Source organism: Aphanomyces astaci (genome assembly GCF_000520075.1).
Source record: "Aphanomyces astaci strain APO3 unplaced genomic scaffold supercont1.10, whole genome shotgun sequence".
NCBI lineage: Eukaryota > Oomycota > Saprolegniomycetes > Saprolegniales > Verrucalvaceae > Aphanomyces > Aphanomyces astaci.
The window spans coordinates 145,894-164,507 of NW_009798273.1; the positions used below are offsets into that span (position 1 = coordinate 145,894).

Sequence of the window (18,614 nt, forward strand, 5' to 3'; positions counted from 1 at the left end):
TGTCGTTTCCCACGTTTGCAATTGGCCCGCTTTGCATCTCCGACCTCGTGCATATCATGGACGACCAATCGAATCCCGCGATTGGCAATCGTTTCACAGCTCTGACTTGTTTCGTACACGATTCAAGACGCCTGACAACGAAATGGTTTCACAACTACCTCAACATGCGTTGTTTTAAATCTTCCCCGAAAGAAACAAGCTAACGCAGTCACGGGACGACGACTCAGCCTGTGCTTTTTAACCGCAACAAGGCCTCCAAGCGGAGTCATAGTCCAGACATATACAAATCATGGGGGCTACAGATGACGACCCCTCGTATGCTTTCCCAGCGTGGACGCTCTTGTACGTGGTCGTGATGGCCTTGTCCCTTGCGGCGTCGTTCACGGCAGCGCTGGCCCTGCACAAGTACTCGAAACTCGTGTCGTCGTGCATCTGCTACGCCATGTTGCACTTTTTCACGTGGAAGTCCATCTACTCGCTGTTCCGGATCACGGTGCTGGCGGTGCTCATGGAACAGTTCAACCACAAGTCATCAACTTGGTTCATTCTCGACCGAGACCACGACATTGGCGGGTTTCGCTTGGTCGGACACGAAAACGCAGACCACCTTGGGGACGTGGGGCCCCCTCCGTTTTACGTAAAAATGGCCCTATTCATCGGGGACATTTCGTTGTTGTCGGGGTCGTTTTGGATGTTTGTGCTCGTGGCGGAACTGCTGCGCTTGGTGGTACGATATATATCTGGTGCCAAGTGCATTTTTTACAATGTTGTATGTGCAGAAAACTACGGTGGACCGCGGCGTGCACGCAGAAAGAAAAATCGCCCGCGCTTACATGGTCCTCAATCTCATCCTCATGCTCGCCTACTTTGCTGTGCGTATAGTGCTAACTCAACCCCCTCCCTCCGCGACCAAATGAGTACATGGCGTATACTGAAATCTACCCCTCATAGGGCGTGACTTCCTCGACGCTGCCATCCACGCACTCGTTTTACTCGAACCGGTTCCGATTGTTTCTTGTGACGTCGACGGCATCTCAGTGCGCTGTCGTCCTCTTTGTGTCCGGCGCGTAAGGGCAAACTTCGTCTATGGAGACCCTAACCCGTGTCAGGGTAGGGTACTGTACCTGAACTGCACGGGTCAAAAACTCGAATGCGTGCATTGCAGCATCGTTCAGAAACCACTCTACTGTCGCCTCAAGCAAATCTTGTACGTTATCTTTCGGAGTAGTGCACTCATTCAACCCATAAATACTGGTAGATTGGTGTACGACATTACGGCGCTGCAGTACTTTGCCGTGGGGTGGATCATGACGGTCAAGCCAGCCACCCCCCACGGCAACTTTGATTACCTTCCTCGCGGTCTCGTGATTGTGAGCAACCTTCTCTACTTTGCATCGCCCATTGCGCTGGCGTTTCTGCTGGTGGCCAACCAGCAGTGCATGATGTCGTGGTGTATGGTCCCTGAGGACGTGATCCAGCAATTCCAAGCGAACGAACCCCCGACGGACTTTCCCGTGTTTGTCAACACGGACATTGAATCGTCCAGCGCTCTTTGGGGAGCTTTAGGTAGTGTCATGCACGACGCCCAAGACATCCACGACAACCTCCTGCGCACGCTCTTGGTACCCCATCACGGGTACGAGATCACAACTGCCGGGGATTCGTTTCAGCTGGCGTTTCACAACATTGCCGACGCTGTCGCATATTGCTTGGACGTCCAGCAGAAGCTGTTGCAGCAAGAGTGGCCCCGGGCGTTTGTGGACTGCCACATGCCTGGCAGTGCGACCATCACAACGCATCAATCCTTGTTGAAGCGACCAAAGATGGTGTTCCACGGCGTGCGGGTGCGCATGGGAATTCACGCGTCGAACCCCGCCGAAGGTGACTTGGTCAACCAAGTGCACCCTGTCACAGGTCGCATGATGTACGTGGGACTGTCGGAATTGATTGGTCGGGAAGTGAGCGATATTGGCTGCGGCGGGCAAATCATCATCACGGCCCCCATCGTTCGGTGGCTGCGCATCAACTTGGCGCAAAGAACTGAGTGGGCGAAAGCTCATTCGTGTCTCTATTACGACATGGGTTCGATATCCACGTGCAGTTGTGGTTTCATTCACCCACTCAACTTATCTATAGGTGTCCACCGCATTCAAGACTTGAAAATTGACTTGGGGATAGCCCAGGTCGTGCCACTGAGCCTCCACGAGCGGGTAGGGATGTTCCCCCCGCGAAGCAGCACCGTCAGATTTGACTCGCCCCGCTGCCCCGAGACCAGCCACTACTCGCTCTTGATTTCGCCCCATCAACCCCAGTACCCTTCGTACCCCCCAAGTGCGTTCTTTCGTAGTCCCTGTGATCAAGGCAACATTTCATTGATGGCTTGACTGTAATATTGTGAATTTAATACTATTAATAGTATATATTTAACTCGACGTGAAACCAATTCAACAGGACACGAGCGTGTGTGTGTGTGTTATGGGGGCTTGGAAGTGTGCATACCAAACCAACAACCGATTTACGTGTGCCCTTACTACTCCGGAGTACTGTATTTGGAAATAATAGTCGTAACGGTAGGGATTACAGTACTTCACGTTACTTTAATCTCTGCACAACGAACGATACGTATGAGCTTGGCATGTCGTCGTTCTTGTTACTGGTTGGCGACATTGGGAGTTCCGCCCACGTACGATGCGACAGCGGCGGCAATTTGCTGGCGCGCCCACACCAAATGCCCGGAGTCCTTGGTCGCATTCCGTGCGCGCATGTCTGCGCAGTGCGCCGTGCCCTCGATGAAGATCGCATGGGAGGACGACGTGGCGAGGTGGGTTGAGTTCTGGACGGCCAGCGCATGCCACGGATCGATAGTGCCGCTAGGGAACACGACGTTGTCCACGGCAATGTCAAGTGCACCGTAGAACGTGTTGGTTCTGGCAATATCTGGGCTCGCGTTGATACCAAACACTCGCTTGCACACTTCAAGCCCGACGTTCTGAAGGGTCTGCGACTTGAGCGCAAAGAACGGCGACTTGGCACTGGTGGTCGTCTGAAAGTACCCGAATTCGTTGCACGTTTGGAAAAACCACTGGCGCGAGCTGCTGTGTCCGTTAAACGTGATGTCTCGCAGCACTTCGACCGTGCCGTTGGCCGTGCCTTGAAAACTCGAGTCCAAGCACGCCTTTTTACTTTGAGTGGTCACAAACGTGTGCAGTTGTGTGAGGGGGTCTGCCGTCTTGTTGGCGAAGATGCGGCACACGTCCGACAAGGTTTGGCCACTGGTTTCCTCGTTGTATTGCGCCACATCCTGAAACAACGTCATCACCGACGACTCAAACACCGAGTCGTCGAAGTCGTTGCGCCGAGGTGTGCACGGCTTAAATAGGCGGTCTAGCTTGGCCTTGGACGCCTCGGATGTGTCCGCTAGCAGCGCGTGGAAGCTGCCGATGGCCTTCTCCACCGATCGGTAGCAGTCGCCGCCGCCAAAGTACCGCAGCCCCGCGCCCACAACCTCCATGTACTCTTGAAAGTTTTCCTTGGCCAAGAGAGGGGCCGAGCTCGCGACGCTGCCGCGAACCAAGTGCGGGAACTTGAGCTTGAACCAAGCAGCGAGCGCGCCGGGGTAGCTCCCTCCAAACGCTACCCACGGACTGCGGTGCAGGCCGTATACACCAGTCAGGTACGAATGGATGCGCGCTAGGTCAAACAATGCCTACATGTGTAACTCTATAAGCAACGACCGGAGCAACGCGGCAATAGTTGAACGTACTTGCTGGCTCGAGAGGTACTGAAGGTTGTCCGTGCTCATGTTAGGCGTGGGGTACGACGTGCCGTAGAAACGATGCTCTACCCCCACGAGAAGCGCGCGGTGGTGCTGAGCAAGTTCGTGGATAAAGTTATTTTTCGACAATGCACTCGCCGTGAGCGGCCCTTCGCCGCCAATGTACAGGAACACTGGGAATCCTTCGCCCGCCCAGAACTCGTCGTTGACAAAGTACCGCTGGTTCCAGAACTTGGTTGCCGACACGGGGGCGTAGTGGTCGACCACAGCTTGCGTGTAGTTGTGCTCGGTGACGGACGACGCCACGCCTTCGCCTGCCGGCACTTCGGGATGGTACTGGATGTGGTGCTGCATGCCGCGGAAATCATCGAGGCGGTGGCGCTGGCTCACTTGGCGACCGGACACGGACGACGCAAGTACCGCGAGCACGAGAAACCCTGTCCACAGCATGATAGTGCAAACACTACCTGCGGTCAAAATAGAAAGTGAACTAGTCAATGACAACCGACCCAGTTGAACTTACCTGCTGGTCAAACGTTCAAGTGACTGGATTTGTTGCCTCTTGGGTATTTCTTGTTCATACCTGGATTGGAAGGTTTTTTACTACTGAAGTAAAAACTAAAAATGAAATATATTGTCTGATTATTGATCTTTTACGAGCAGCACAAAACCTGTGTCACGCGACTGGATCTGAGTTGAAGACATTAAATTTCAGATTATGCCCAATCAATTGGCAGGAAACTCAGGGGTATCTTTTGGGGACATTCCAAGATCGGGTCAAAAGACGTGGTAGCGCAATGGACGTGCGAAGACAAATGACGTCGTCGCTCCAGATCAAGGAGATCATCGTGGACATGGATGGCCAGCGGTGCGTTGCGGGAGAGCTTGTCGTGTACCATCCAGTACGTCCAGCGGTGGACCGTGGAATCCATCGTGTGATGGGAATCGATGTAGGTTCGTGACAGCATTGTGTCTGTCACGTCAATCTCCCTTCAAGAAATCGATGCGCGCACGGGCGTACTCATGGGTGAAATTGCATTTGACGGGTCGTTGCTTGGTGACTCCAAACCCAATGCATTCGAGTGCGTCGTCGCGTGCGGGCACAAGTACATTGTTGCCGCGTTGTCCAGGTCCTTTCTTGATCGCTGGGCGATATGTGGCTCATACAACGATGTGTGTCCCCTTAGGTATCTTGTCATTTGGGACCTGCGAGACATGGTCCTCGCGCACGTCGCGGAAGTGGCGGTCGCAGGCACCATGTCTCAGAAAACCAAGCATCTTTCCGCGCTCACGGCATCCACGGACATGGAGGCCACGCTCTTCTTCGCGCACGAAGGAAGCCAAAGCATTAAAGTCGTTTCTGTCGACGCATTACTGAATGGATCCTCCACTGGCATGCGCAAACTGCCCCGAAAGGCCGCCACGCGAAATTCCACCATCACCGTCTTGGCCTACCACACCGCACATGCCTTGCTCGGGTGTGGGGCGTCGGACGGTGCGTCGTCGTAGTATTACTAGCTAGCTACTAGCCTCCTCGACCATCACAATCCTCGACAGAATGAATCCATCGTAGTATTACTAGCTACATACTATTTCCAACTTCACAATCCTCGACAGCATGAATCAATCTGGTGTTCAAATCCTAAGCCGTGAATCGTTGTGTAGGCACAGTGCAGCTGTGGAGATGTTCGGACGCCAGCAGTAGCGACGGTGCCACCGGCGCGACGGCAGCTGACCCGTCGACGTCGGGCGAAGCGGTACCTCCCTCGTCCTCTGTCTAGTCAAGATATGACCATCCCTGACAAGTGACCAGGAACTTGTGCATGACCTCGTGGTGACATTCAATGCCAAGCAGGTGCCGCCGGCGTCCTCGGTGTCGGCTGTCCACTTGCACTCGACGGCACCCGACGACCTTCACGTCGCCGTCTCCTACACTTCCAAGCACGTCGACGTCTATCACCTCCACGGCCGTCCGCTACGTCCTTCGTCATCGACTGATCCGTACGTCTGTTTTTCCCTCTCTAAGAGCGCGTCATACACTTGTATGAGATTATTTGCTAGCATCGGCAGCATCGCGTTGCCCCACGGGTTAACATTTGCCAAGAGGCAGTCGGTTTGGTTTGGCCCAGCTCGGGATACCCTTGTGGTCGTGCTAGATGATTTAAGCACCTCGCGCACGTCGGTGCTCCACCTCGTTCACTTTGGAGATGGCATCGGTCGCTTTGGGACGCCGCTGGAGCTGCCTCTACTCGGCCCATCCGACCCCACGGCGTTTGTGGCCGTGTGTGGCTCGGCGGCATTGTACACGTCCACAACCGCCGCGCGGTCGCTGGCGTGCCTAGGGTTTGCAGACGACGAGCCCGTGGACGTTGTGACGCTGCCGGCGTATCATCACCAGTGGAGCATAAGATTACCTCTTTCGTTTGGCCAGTATTGCCACCCCGAGACCCTCCCCGACCGACTTGTCCAGCTGTCGTGGGTATGGAACCATCCATCCTCGACTCATACTTTGACTAGTACTAGTACTAGTAGTACTTACTACTCGTTGTTGTTTCCATCTCGTACCAACTAGTAGTACTATTCACCAACCGATGATACGATAGACTCCCGACTTGAATCGGTTCGAGGTGGCCGTGGTATCTCTCAAAACGAATGAGCGGCTGCCGTCGTCGTTTGGAGCTGTGCCGTCCACCCTGGACAACCACCCTGTGACACCGTTGCGGGTGCTGGCATCGCCGGATTTGTCCGTCGTGGGGGTCCTCCTCCAGTCAACGTCGGGGTCCGTCGCGGTGCTTGTCACATCTGCCGACTCGTCCGTCGTGTATGACGTGGCAGACGCGTGCTTTGCGCCCTCCGGTCACCTCGTTACGCTTGTGCCATCCCGAAGGAGCGTCCGGTGGCACCAAGATGTGCACGCCGCCGAACCCCACGGCGCGTCCTTCCCCCTTCCCGTCGCCGCCGATCGCATCTTTGCCACCCGCCTGCCCATGCCCGACGCTCCGTACGATCTTAATGGAGTCGGACATGTCATTATGACGGGGGATATTTATTGGTTTGCCTATATAGGGACATGTACAAAGTGCTGTTTGTAATTCACGACACAACCCACGATACACTGCGATTGAGGTTTGACAGTGTTTGTTATTGTATCGAGGATAATATATATAATTGGTATATTTCCCTGGGAATAGTGACCACACGCTGGCGTTTGCAGCCGACTCGGCCATGACGTGGAACGCCCACAAGAACGAACGGGTGCTCGACGTGCAGATGGAACCGTCGACAACGCAAGGCCAGCCGCACAATGTACAGAGTGTTTGATGTATTATGTTTGAGTTCTCCATATATATATATATATATATATTCTTGAGATATATAGTATTTGATTTTTTCATTCTCCATATATTATATTTACATACATATATATATAGTACCGAAGGATTTGATTTTCTCATTCTCCCCATGTATTATATATATATATATATAGCATTTGACTCCAACGTTTGAGACGCCACTATATATTGTACATATGTACAGTAGCATAAAATTTGATTCGATCGTTCGAGACCTCTATATATATATATATATATACCTGTATATGTAGTATTCGATGTACTATCATCGTATGAGACGACGTCAGACACGATCGACCGACCTATTCGCAATGTGATGACTAGATGGCGGTGCTCACAACGCATCGCATTGTGATTTTGGACCCGTCGATGGTGTCGGTGGCCTGTTTCACCCCGTCGAATCCGTTGGCCATGACGCCAGTGTCCATGTTGTGGATTGGGTCGGCCATTGCATTTGCCACGGGAGGCGGGGCGTTGTACTATTTGCCGACGCAGAAAGATGGAGCAACTTCGCCCACGTTGCTGTGCGCGTTGGCCAAGCCAGGTCTAGACTTTTCGTCGATCCAGCTACTCGCGTGTATGCCTGATCGGGTCGTGTACTCGGTGAGGCCGGTCGATGGTGTCGTGACGGTGCGTTCATATCCATTCCGATGGATATATATATATATATATATATATATATTGGTTGTCTGACCAGGGAATGTATAGACACTGACGCGGCCGTTCTCGGTGCTCGAAGTGTTTGCGTTGAGCCAGGATGACTTGGATTTAACTAGGCAATTTGTGCATCGAGAAGTGGACAGTGCGCCGATTGTGCCCGTGAGCCATCGGCTGATTGCCGATTTGGCCAGTCGTGACCCAGAGCTGTGCCTCGTGGCGCTCTCTCCGCCTGCCACGTCATCCACGACCGGAAGCAGCAGCTCCTTTCGATCGACGTCGCACGTCGCCACGTCTGTCGTGTGCGGGCTGCTGCTCGCCGTGCACCGGTGGAAAGACGCGTTCTTGCATGCTTTGGTTGACGATCCCGGGCTCCAAGTACCATTGTGATATATATATATATATTTATCATATATATGTGTATATTATATATATATATATTTCCCTCGACAATGAAAGAGTTTATCGTGATAGATGCTTGTAGGAATATGCAAGGGACCCGGTGGGGGCGAGTGGGGCGCAGTTGCCCCAGCGGTCGAGTGGCACTTCGAGCCATCTCTGTCATTTGGGTCGAGTTCTGGAACGGTTTGGGCAGTTTGGAACGGCCGGCCAATGCTATGACGTGGCAGGCCACGACCATGCGTTGATTCAACTAGTAAGCGTTCACAAACATCCTGCGATGCCGAGTAGTTGTTTAATATGTGACACCGTGTGGTGTAGGTGTTGAAGAGTGGCGCCGCCGACGCCCTGGACGTTCTCGTGCACGCGTTTCGATCATCCAACAGCGCGCTGGTCGTGGCGGCTTTGACTGCGCGAGTCGCCGACAACCCGCCGAAGTCGGACCCGTTCCGCCTCCTCTGCACCGAACACGTGCCCGTAGAAGACCGGCGCAGTCGCCTGCTGCCGGCAGCCACGTCCATTTTGCGCGATGCGAAGCTCCATTGTAATCCAGGTCCTGCCGTGGAATGTATGTGGAAGTACTTTACGTGGCGTCGGCTCTTGCCCGAAGACGCCAGCGACTGGATCGGCAGCCCCCACGTGCATTACGCCGCCGAAGATTTCAAGCTGCCGCCGCGCTGCCGGCATGTGGCGGCGGGGAAACTGAGTGTGGACACACACATCGACGACAGCAGCGGGGTAGCCGCTCCGAGCTCGACAGCATCGATCGGTCCGTTCCTGGACGAAGAAGATGGCGTCGTCGCGTACTGGCGGTTTGAAGACGGCGCCAACAACGCCAGTGTCGCAGATGGCATCCAGTTTGTCGACACATCCAAGCGAGAAAACCATCTCACAGTACAACATCTTGATCTGGTCCTATCCACGGCGCCCGTGGATCGAGGCGAAGAGGCCAAGTTGCCGCCGGTACTTTGCAATATGCTCGGCATGATACCTTGTCTATAGGGTCGTCATGTGGTCGTTGGTTGTAGGAGTATGCCCTTCGGTTTCTGTCCCCCAACACGATGCACGGGTGCGGTACGGTCGAGGTCAAGAAGGGGTCGAGTTCCCTCGACGTTGGAGTCGCGTATGACGAAGATCCGTACAGACGATGTCTCACGGTGGAAATGTGGGTGAAACCTGCTGCCGACTGGGGGGGGTGTACGGGCACGCTCATGCGGCGGGAGACGCCGGCGGTCGTGCTGTGGGAGTTTGGGCTCGACGGCGGGGCCTTAGTGTTTACCCTGCTGGGTCAAACGGTCAAGAGCTCGCCGGTCCCATTCTCAGCCGAGGACACGTGGCAGCATGTGGCGGCAGTGGTCGACATTACAAGCGAAGTCAGAGCCTCGGTTCGATTGGCAGTCGGTGGGGCCCTCGTCGTGACAAAAGAGGTGACGATTACTAGTAGTACTAGTACTGGGGACATCATGTCGACGGTGGTCGTGGGGCCGCAGTTGACTGGCATGGACATGACCGAGATCCGTATCTGGGCGACGCCGCGGTCCGCGCAGCAGCTCCGCGACATGAAGGACACGTACTTGACCATGGCCGAGTCCAAGAAGCGCATCAAGATGAAGATCCACGACGTACGTACTATTCATAGTAGAGATGGGTGATTTTGTGGTGGTGGTGTGTTGTGATGGACATTTCACACGTGTGATGTATATATATATATATATAGCGCGACTGCCAGTGCGCGAAATGCCTCGGGCGTCGCCAGAATACACCGATTGCCAAGCTCGCGATGGTGCAGCCGCTGGCGTCTCTCACTCCCACCAGTCGCGACCGCCGCCAGCGCATGAAGACGCCTAAGAGCGAAGAAACGCGAACGTAATGGACATGATGTTGGATGATGATGCGTGTCCTTGGACGAGATCCAACGTCCTATCGAGGCTATAAAAGATTAATTGACAATTAACGCCGAGTTTGCAATTATAATAGTTATTTTATTGATTGCCATGGTTGCCAGATCCAATTAGATACTACTATTATAATACTTCCGAAGCACTAGTATCGTATTTGTCGTTTTTTGATCTGCACCATGAAATACAAAACTGGAATATAATTCTATAATTCAATACAATCTTGAATCAATTATCCAATTCGAATATTTAAATAAATTCTTCAAATTTAATTCCATGGTGCAAAGGTACGACAAACACGGTAGTAGTATTTAATCGATTGACGTACTACCGCCAACAATACTTATCTTATGTTTTGTATACTAGGGTAGTACATGTGGAATTATAATATCAATAATTGACAATTATATTGCGACGAGATTTACTGTAAACAATTCCTAGGAATTGTCTGTAAAAATAGTTTTTTGCCATTGCCGGGCATATAATCCCAATGGACTTTTGAGTCTTGTGAAGGAATAGATCACGGTTCAGGTTCTCATGCCGTACTTTCGCCTGAGATGTGGTTACTCTAGAGGGATTTCAGGGTTGAGCTGGTCCAACGCGACCGACTCGTAGTTGGCGTACGTGCCGTACTGGTATACTAAATGGGGGATGCTGGGCTGATACCGCCGGAGGGTACAGCTCAATAGGCGATCGAGAAACACGTGGTTTTCCGCTGCATGCGTCAAGATTAGAAAGGACGTCCATGGAGGAGAGGAATAATGGATGTAGATAGTACCAATGGTGGTCAAGAGGAGCTTTCCTTGAGGTACCAAGAGATGCCGCGCCGATTCAGCATACTTGGTCCACACTTGCTCAGTGATGAACGGCGGGTCGATCACTACAAAGTCGAACGCGTGCTCAAATTCCGTCGCCGCGTGCCCGGGGAACGACGTGGGGTCGTTGAAATCGTACGGCACCACACGCGGCAACGCGGCGTCCAAGTCAAAGAGGACAAACGTGGGCGTTGAAGTGGCCGCGAATGTCGCGTCCTTTTGCAATTCTTCGCACGCGTAGTACAGCGACGGCGTGGAGAGAAACGCGACGCACTTGGGGTTGCTTCGTAGGATCTCTTTCGCCAGGTACTAGTCAGTATGAACAGCCCAATGAAGTCGATGGGAGGCGTGGACATGCAGCCATGGATGCACATACCTCGATAGTCGCGGAAGAGTACCAGTACTGGTTGAACTCTTCCTTCTCCTTGTATGTCGCCGCAAATTGCATCCCACCGCAGCTTTTCGCAATTCGCAATGATCTGGATAAATGAATTCATTTAAAAGAATGGCCAGCCAGTCGGATTACTTCGATTTAATATTGTGAATTAATTCGCTATAAACTTTTAAAATTCGCGTGGTTTGTTTACAGTTGATCAATATATTGAATCATGCTGGAGTTCTGATTGGTTGAATATACTTGTCCTCTGTAAGAGCCAATCAAATCCACTCGAAATTGGATTAGCCAATAGCGTCGATGATTCGTGATTCGATTAGCCAGGCGAGATTCGACGGGATCTGGACATTTGTACCGAATCCACCACAATATTTATACTAACTTACTGTGAATTACTGGAGACATTTCTATTAATAAATAGAATAAAATTCTTGAATCAAAGTCCTACGTCACATATAAAAGCACACACAAAATCAGGTTTTGGGTGGTGCAAATGAACACAATATTATTCACGAGGTCGTTGGAATCACGAACTTATCCACCTTTCCTTGTTGACATCAAAGCGCATGTTAACACAATACTAGTAGTTAATGGATGATTTCTTTGGTTGATAACGTTATACTAGTATGTCACTACAACCTACACACGGTCGATTTCTTGCGCAAGTTGGCCATACTTGACAATGCAGTCGGGCGTGGGAAAGTAGTGCACGGCGTAGCGCTGGCGGTCGACGTGTAAGAGTGACAAGTCGTCGCTGGGGACGTAAATCTGCGGCGCCGCGGGGCGGTGGATGGCAAACAAGTCGACCTTTTCGGCTTTTAACAGCACGATGCGGGCGTACAGAACCTCTTCCTGCACCAGATCCGCCAGTAGGAGGCGCACCTGCTGCAGCGGCAGCACCCCCTCGACCCCTGCCAGCACGGCGGCCTCGGTGCATCCAGGGAACTTGATCAGAAGCGCCACCATCTTGCGCTGAAACCGGACGAGCCACGGGCCATTGGGTTGCGCCGTGAGCTTGAGCCACGGATGCGCCGACGTGGCTAAGCTCGTGTCCAATTGAATCGTGCCGCGTGTAGTGGTAGTGTACGGATACACGGTCCAGATCTGGGAAAACTGGGGCAGCACGTACAGCAGCGATGTCCACCCGTGCACTTCCACGAGCTTGTCTTCATCCACATACACCAAAACGCTGGCTTCGACCGCGGTCCGAGTCGTCCCTAGCGCCGCCACCAGCGCTTCCACCGACAAACCGGCTTCTTGTACGGGGAGCAGTGCCCGTTCAAATTGGACAAATGGCACCAGCCTTGGGCGTTGTTTTTTCTGCGCTGTTTTGAAGCGTTTCGACGGCGGTTGCTCAGGTGATGGCCACAGTTGGTGAGAAAATACACAGTCCGGCACGCGGGGGGGGGGGGCGTCGGCGGACAAGATGAACGTGGCGTGCCACTGGTCGCGCTCTGATTGGTCCAAGTGGTTGAGCAGGCCACAGCCACTCGACGTGAGGCGGTGGTCGCGGCGACGCTTCATCGACGGAGGTTTCTGGGGCACTTCCGGCAGCGGTGTATGGCGGACCTGGTAGTGTCCGTGGCCGAGTACGAGCGCCGCGTGCTCGACGGCGCCGCAGCATTGGATCGATTCATCGGCCGCTGCGAGGAAGCTCGTTTGCTCGGCAGCCTCGACGAACAGGGCCAGCGGGTACGACGCCGTGCACGTTGCCTTGAAAATCTCATGGAACCGCCTCGTGAGGACGAAGCCGCGGCCGTGGAACGGTTTGGCAACGACGATCCACCCCTTGAGCCAAAAGTACCGCCACACAAGCGTGATTTCGTAGCGCGACCATGCACCGACCAGATGTTCCGCGGCCATCTGGTTGTACGACCCGTCCGACGTGAATAAGATCATAAATACCCGCGTGACCAGCGCGCCGAGCCGCGGACTGGCATGGATCTGCGCCTCCTCGTCAAACGTTATCGAGCCAAAGAACGACGCTTTGAGCGCCAAGAGACGCAACTTGTTGGGTACTTTAGCCAGCAGTTCGTCGATGCGCCGCCGCACGCGGTTAACGCTGCGATGGGGCGTCGCCGTTCGGGTAATCACGACTGTGCTGACTTGAGCTCGAGTCACGTGGGGTCCGCGGATGGCTACGGGTTCGTCGGGCACTTGCATCTCCACGGGCACACTCACCTTCCAGATGGCCTGCAGCTGGGCTAGGTACAGGTTGAAGATAGCAGTGTCTTCTTCGTCTGTGAATGTCAAGTCGAGGCGGACCCCGCGGGGGACAAACTTGTACTTTTTGCGGCGCACGGGCCCGCCGCCGCCGCCGCCGACGGGCTGCTGATTCGTCGTCTGCTTCTTCCTTGTCCGCCGTACCACCACCACCTTGCTGGAGCCAGGGATCCGGGGCAGCGGTGCCTTCTTGTCTCGACGGCTGTACCGGACGCCGTGGGTGTTGGGCGTCCAGTTCTTGGCCGCGACCATGTTGATGTGATCGGTCGAAATGAGCGGCGGCAGCTTCATCACACGCCCCGGACTCGGGTTGAACGACAGCTGCTCCGTCGCGCAGCACTCTAGCGCTTCCCAGAACACATCCACGTCTGTGTGTGTTTCAAAAGAGTGGACCAGGGGTACGTTGTGGCCAAACGAGTACGGAAACTTGGTCGAATTTACTCGCACAGAGGACCACGAGTTCCACCCGACGACATCGTCGTGCTGCACGTTAAAGTAGATGCGAGCATGGCGGTGCCATATGAAGAACCCGCCAATCACGCGGTCGTACAACGTGTACTGCACCAATCGATGGAGGTCCAAGTCCCCGTTCGCGTCCGTGCCCTGCAAGATCGCCATGAGCGTGTCGTGGCCGAGGCGGTGGGGCTTGATGACTTTGAGGTCGATGAGGGCTCGGAGTAACTTTGTGAGGCGGCGGCTTTGGTGTCTGGTCGTCTTGTCCTTCAACGTGGGCGGCAAGTCGGCAACGATCGTGTTGGCTTTGATGGCGGCTTGGAGCTGGACCAGCTCGTCCGGCGCAAACAGCTGGCCGATGCCCAAGATACGCACGTACACCGCGACGCTCATCGACTGAAAAATCGGGTCAAGCAAAAACAGTCGGTCCGGCATGTGCGCCGCCGCCACGTCCGCCAACAGCGGGTTGTCCTCGGCTGTCTGGAGGTACCCAAACACGTGGGTGTGGAAGAGGCGGCATCGGTAGAGAAAGCCATGGCACTTGCCGAGCACATGGCTCTGGCTTTCGCGGTCGCGATCCGCTTGGTTCTTGGCCGTGAGCACGTCCTTGAGCTTGTACGCGATGGACGTGGACGACGGCGGGTCGTTGGGCTGGATGGTCACATTTGGGTTTGTAAAAGCCTTGCTGTTGAGCGTTTGGATGCGCGAATCCCGCGCGTACGCGTTCAGAAACCGCTTCAAGTCGGCGTCTGTGGCATCCTTGGCCAACACGACCCGGCTCAGCTTTGTGCCGGATGCAGTCAGACTCGACTTGATTGGCATGTCGCACTGGAGTAGTGTCATGCTGTCGGGGGAGCTCTCGACGATCCGGATGATCGACCGGACGTCCACGCGGTGTCCGCTATTGAACGACAGCAACCCCTTGCCGTCGTGGGCGTAGTTTTCCAGCTCAATGATAGACGACCGGAGCGAGTACAGCGATACGACCTTTTCAATGCACAGACGCTCGAGAATGTGCTGGCGGCGCAGCGCCGTCGTATCTGTAATGGATGGAAGGGCGGGGACCGGCACGATAGGATCGGCGTCCGCAGCTACCTTGGAGTACCGCAGTGTATGCGGATGCACTCGTTTCTTCTTGTTTGGAGGAGGGGGGGGTGGCGGTGTCGTCGACTCGGAAAGTGCCCGTTTACGAGGATCAGCATGGTGTTCTGGGGGCTCGACAACAGCGGCTGCCGCCGCCGCCGCCATAGGGGGGGCCATCTGTGGACATGGGGGCGAAGCAGCAATGAGCCGATACACGGAATTCCGGCCAATCACTGTCTTCTCCATGCGGACGTGGTAGCTCGTCGTGAGCAGCGTCAAGAGGCGGTACGTCCACTTCCCATACATGCCAAACTTGTGCTTGAGGTCGGGGGATGTGATGCCCAGAGGTCCCGCGGCTACCACCGCGTCGTATACTTGCTGGACCAGGCCCATTTCGTGCACAATCCTCGACGCTTGGGGCTCTTCTGACGTGGCGATGCCGCCGACGTTGCGGAGTCGTAAGCACCAGAACCGCTGCTTGGTGTCGGCGCGGTTAGCGGTGAAGATCTCCATGGGGAACGACGACCCGGGCTTCTTGGACTCGACGATGATGTGGTTCTTCATGGCTTCGAGCCGCCGCTTCTCGATGCTCACGGCGCGCATGCCGTCGTTGAACGTGCACTGGCCGTTCTCTTGTTGCTTGAGGTACGACACGAGGTAGTCGACGGCGTGGACCTTCCACGCGGGGCCGTCTTCAAACACAGACTGCGGCAGCGAAGTCTCGAGGTCAAAGGACGAGTCGAAGCGCGGGAGAAGCACGATGTTGAAGCGCTTGCACTTGAAGTTCTCGGTGATCTGCACCATCTTCTTGACCAGCAGCTTTTGGCTGATCAACCGGTCCATGTAATGGTGCACCGTGCGCAGTTCCGCGTCGAATTTCTTGCTCTCAACTTCGCGGGGCAGCAGGTTTTCGCGGATGCGTGAGCTAATGTCCATCGTGGACAAACCCTTGGCGCGGCTCTTGCCCACGGTCTCCAAAATGAGGAATCCCGTCGAACCCTCGTCCATTACGAGTTGCGCGGTGAGATGCAAGGCCCGGAAGCGAAGTGCTTCACACGCAATGACCCACACATCGGATGCCACGGCCTCGTCAAACGAAAGATCCCTGGCGATGGTGTCGGACGGTGACGACGACACAAACAACCGAATCGGTGACTCCTCGTCCGACCGGGATGACTCCTGGGCACGGAGGAACAAGCGCCAACATGCATCGCGGAACACCACGTCGCCCTCTGCTCCTACGAGGTACGTCTCAAAGAGGTCTTTGACTGAGGTCCCCACGCGGCCTTCCAGTGCCGCATTCTCCAGCAGGGCGGCAACCGCTCGCTTGGCACTCAGCATTGCAACAACACCAACGGTGTCAACCCTGTGGAATATGGTACTTATCATCCGGATAATTTCGTTCCAACCGGCACAGCAACGAATACAATATGGGAATTGCCGGGATCGAACTCGGGACCAATTGACATGACTGGTACGACTAACATTACGTGACCAACAGGAACCCCTTCGGGGGTCATCCGTAAAAATTGGAACGATACAGAGAAGATTAGCATGGCCCCTGCGCAAGGATGACACGCATAAATCGAGAAGTATCGCACTTTTTTTCGTAGGTTTCCATCGTATCACGGCAAGATTTTGCCACTTTCGCTTGCACGCTCCCAGTCTCGAGCAAACACAACGCTCTGGTTGGCGTTGAACAGTTGAGCGACTTTGGCCCACCCATGTTGACAGAGAGGGAGAAGTGATTGGACACAGTCGAGCATGATATCGACGACGTCGTCGTCGCCCCAGTTGGGTGCTGAGCGCTTAGTTGCCGTCTTGGCACCGACCTTTGACGCCATCAGTCTGGGCATCAGTGATTTCTGCAATTCTTGAAATCTACGAAGACCAAAATTTGGTCTTGACACATCTGAGGGTTCCTCAGATTGGCTCAAATCGCTGGTCTGAGTAAATTTTAGATTCAAAATCTGAGGTATTTTTGGTAGTCCTCCAGTGGCTTCACCCTGTGTTGTGATGGCTTTGGAAAAGCTCAACGTGTCGTCCACGCCAGTTTGGACACCATCACACACATCAACAAGACCTTTTTTCTTACTAGTAGTATAATGTTACTTTGAATTCTTGATGCATGACTTCGAAGGGTAGACAGTGTGCAGGTTCGTCGTTGTGCATTTTGTTTTTAGTTCGAAACTAGTCGGGGCATGGTACCGTCGAGCGGTACACCACCAGCGCCCGTGTGAAAAACACGAGGCCAAAGCCCAGGGAGAAGGTGGGAGCCACGGGCTCGATCGGCGCGGACGTGGCAAACTTGCCCATGATGCGAAACTGCACCGGCCCAAAATCCTCGGGCTGTTTCAATGTGGACGTGAACAACCCAATGAACGCCAAGTCGTCGATGGCGTTGAACAGTGGAGTGTTGCAGCACGAGGCAAACACTCGAAGCAACGCCGTCTTGTCCGAGAGCTTTGCGATCGTGATGTTGGCTTTGCCCTTGGTGACGGTCACGTCCGCTGGAAACACCTGCACGATGTCCGTGCCTCCGTGCGTGTCCACTGGAGATTTGCTCGTGGATTGACACGTCAAAGTGGCAAACTTCTGGCAGTCGTCGCAGTAGCACACGATATGGAGCGCCGCGGGAGCGTTCACGTGACCTTGTACTTGCTGACAGGCGCAGGCAAAGCCAGAGTCCAACCGGACGGTGGACACACGTCCTAGCTGCCACCCGACCCACGACACGAGCCCCGCGGCCGCCGTCAGCGCGATTTCAGTCTTCATGCAAAGGCAATTTGAAAAATAGTGATGTCTGGGGTCGACAGTCAAGGCGCCAAGTGCATGTTGGAACACGAGCGACGAATTGGCGCGAAACAATAAGTTACTATACTGTAGCAAGCCAATCAACGGGTCAAGGCACAAAGTGATAGTAGTCCGTTTGACCAATCACATTCATAACTGCATTATAAACCCATGTGGCAAGGTTACAGAAGTTGACGTTAAGCTTACAGTGGTTTCCAAAAATGTTGCTGACAGCAGCACAGCCACGTATTCCAAACATGATATTAATAACATACTAGTTGTGTATAAGTAGTACACCTTTTTCCGGTTAATTTCAGGACCTCACCATACTTTTTCGCGAAATAAACAAACAATTCGTGGCGGTTCCACTTCGTTCGTTGTATATTCGTTATATTTCGCCTGCAACCAAGAAGGTTGCAGTATATTTCAAGTGACGTTCCTTATATTTCACTGTGTATGCGCTCAATTCAGCGAGTAGCTCAATATATTTCGGGGTGCAATCGATATATTTCAATAAAAAATAGAAAGGAATCGCTTCAACCGAAGATCTCGCGGGCTTTCAAAACGACGGTCGATGGAACAAGCGCTTGCCACACCAGTACGTTCCAATACATACCCTATGTACCTAGTTGATGTGTCCTAGCCACGCCGCCGACCCCATCGAGAATCTTTGGTCCACAATGAAGAGCCACAGCAAGACGTTGCTGCGCGAGCGCCTTGCTGCGTGTATGGGACCTCGTCCTGATGGACAAACTCGTGACGAGTTTCGTA

The 18,614-nt window shown here is 54.0% G+C and overlaps 6 protein-coding genes across 12 annotated transcripts; 2 read left to right on the top strand and 4 right to left on the bottom strand.

Annotated features, from left to right (window-relative positions):
- Positions 1-289: 289 nt before the first annotated feature.
- H257_05299 (hypothetical protein) lies at positions 290-2,428 on the top strand (the record flags this gene model as incomplete). Its single annotated transcript, XM_009830125.1, has 6 exons — positions 290-727; positions 780-872; positions 952-1,067; positions 1,115-1,207; positions 1,259-2,082; positions 2,137-2,428. The coding sequence occupies 6 exons, from the start codon at positions 290-292 to the stop codon at positions 2,382-2,384; spliced, it is 1,812 nt and encodes a 603-aa protein (XP_009828427.1). The 3' UTR covers positions 2,385-2,428.
- Positions 2,429-2,540: 112 nt separating this feature from the next.
- Positions 2,541-4,261, bottom strand: H257_05300 (hypothetical protein). Its single transcript, XM_009830126.1, has 2 exons — positions 3,764-4,261; positions 2,541-3,706 (listed from the first exon to the last, which is right to left on the bottom strand). Exons 1-2 carry the CDS (start codon positions 4,223-4,225, stop codon positions 2,651-2,653), a joined length of 1,518 nt encoding a protein of 505 aa, XP_009828428.1. The 5' UTR covers positions 4,226-4,261; the 3' UTR covers positions 2,541-2,650.
- Positions 4,262-4,541: 280 nt separating this feature from the next.
- On the top strand, positions 4,542-10,152 carry H257_05301 (hypothetical protein). Of its 6 annotated transcripts, XM_009830129.1 has the most exons (16): positions 4,542-4,677; positions 4,730-4,905; positions 4,963-5,270; positions 5,441-5,532; positions 5,589-5,776; positions 5,837-6,254; positions 6,379-6,776; positions 6,842-6,901; positions 6,967-7,081; positions 7,453-7,758; positions 7,837-8,163; positions 8,270-8,440; positions 8,506-9,147; positions 9,213-9,585; positions 9,629-9,806; positions 9,902-10,152. In XM_009830129.1, the coding sequence occupies exons 1-15, from the start codon at positions 4,573-4,575 to the stop codon at positions 9,676-9,678; spliced, it is 3,729 nt and encodes a 1,242-aa protein (XP_009828431.1). In that variant the 5' UTR covers positions 4,542-4,572; the 3' UTR covers positions 9,679-9,806; positions 9,902-10,152. The 6 variants fall into 6 exon arrangements, with proteins under 6 accessions (XP_009828431.1, XP_009828429.1, XP_009828432.1 ...); XM_009830127.1 differs by having other exon boundaries at positions 9,213-9,806; XM_009830130.1 differs by lacking the exon at positions 9,902-10,152 and having other exon boundaries at positions 9,629-9,872.
- Positions 10,153-10,458: 306 nt separating this feature from the next.
- Positions 10,459-11,371, bottom strand: H257_05302. Of its 2 annotated transcripts, XM_009830134.1 has the most exons (3): positions 11,274-11,371; positions 10,861-11,206; positions 10,459-10,797 (listed from the first exon to the last, which is right to left on the bottom strand). In XM_009830134.1, the coding sequence occupies exons 1-3, from the start codon at positions 11,343-11,345 to the stop codon at positions 10,646-10,648; spliced, it is 570 nt and encodes a 189-aa protein (XP_009828436.1). In that variant the 5' UTR covers positions 11,346-11,371; the 3' UTR covers positions 10,459-10,645. The 2 variants fall into 2 exon arrangements, with proteins under 2 accessions (XP_009828436.1, XP_009828435.1); XM_009830133.1 differs by having other exon boundaries at positions 10,459-11,206.
- A 501-nt stretch (positions 11,372-11,872) lies between these two features.
- On the bottom strand, positions 11,873-16,400 carry H257_05303 (hypothetical protein). The gene has a single exon (XM_009830135.1). It carries the CDS (start codon positions 16,389-16,391, stop codon positions 11,931-11,933), a length of 4,461 nt encoding a protein of 1,486 aa, XP_009828437.1. The 5' UTR covers positions 16,392-16,400; the 3' UTR covers positions 11,873-11,930.
- Positions 16,401-17,122: 722 nt separating this feature from the next.
- H257_05304 (hypothetical protein) lies at positions 17,123-17,944 on the bottom strand. Its single transcript, XM_009830136.1, has one exon. The coding sequence runs from the start codon at positions 17,823-17,825 to the stop codon at positions 17,241-17,243; it is 585 nt and encodes a 194-aa protein (XP_009828438.1). The 5' UTR covers positions 17,826-17,944; the 3' UTR covers positions 17,123-17,240.
- Between the last annotated feature and the right edge of the window lie 670 nt (positions 17,945-18,614).

Coding starts and splice junctions, on each gene's coding strand:
- H257_05300 (XM_009830126.1), bottom strand. CDS start 4,225: ATGCTGTGGACAGGGTTTCTCGTGCTCGCGGTACTTGCGTCGTCCGTG. Junction 3,707..3,763: donor AGTACCTCTCGAGCCAGCAA/GTACGTTCAACT, acceptor TTACACATGTAG/GCATTGTTTGACCTAGCGCG.
- H257_05303 (XM_009830135.1), bottom strand. CDS start 16,391: ATGCTGAGTGCCAAGCGAGCGGTTGCCGCCCTGCTGGAGAATGCGGCA.
- H257_05301 (XM_009830127.1), top strand. CDS start 4,573: ATGGACGTGCGAAGACAAATGACGTCGTCGCTCCAGATCAAGGAGATC. Junction 5,533..5,588: donor CGTCGACGTCGGGCGAAGCG/GTACCTCCCTCG, acceptor ACAAGTGACCAG/GAACTTGTGCATGACCTCGT. Junction 7,759..7,836: donor CGGTCGATGGTGTCGTGACG/GTGCGTTCATAT, acceptor GGGAATGTATAG/ACACTGACGCGGCCGTTCTC.
- H257_05302 (XM_009830133.1), bottom strand. CDS start 11,345: ATGCAATTTGCGGCGACATACAAGGAGAAGGAAGAGTTCAACCAGTAC. Junction 11,207..11,273: donor ACTCTTCCGCGACTATCGAG/GTATGTGCATCC, acceptor CATACTGACTAG/TACCTGGCGAAAGAGATCCT.
- H257_05304 (XM_009830136.1), bottom strand. CDS start 17,825: ATGAAGACTGAAATCGCGCTGACGGCGGCCGCGGGGCTCGTGTCGTGG.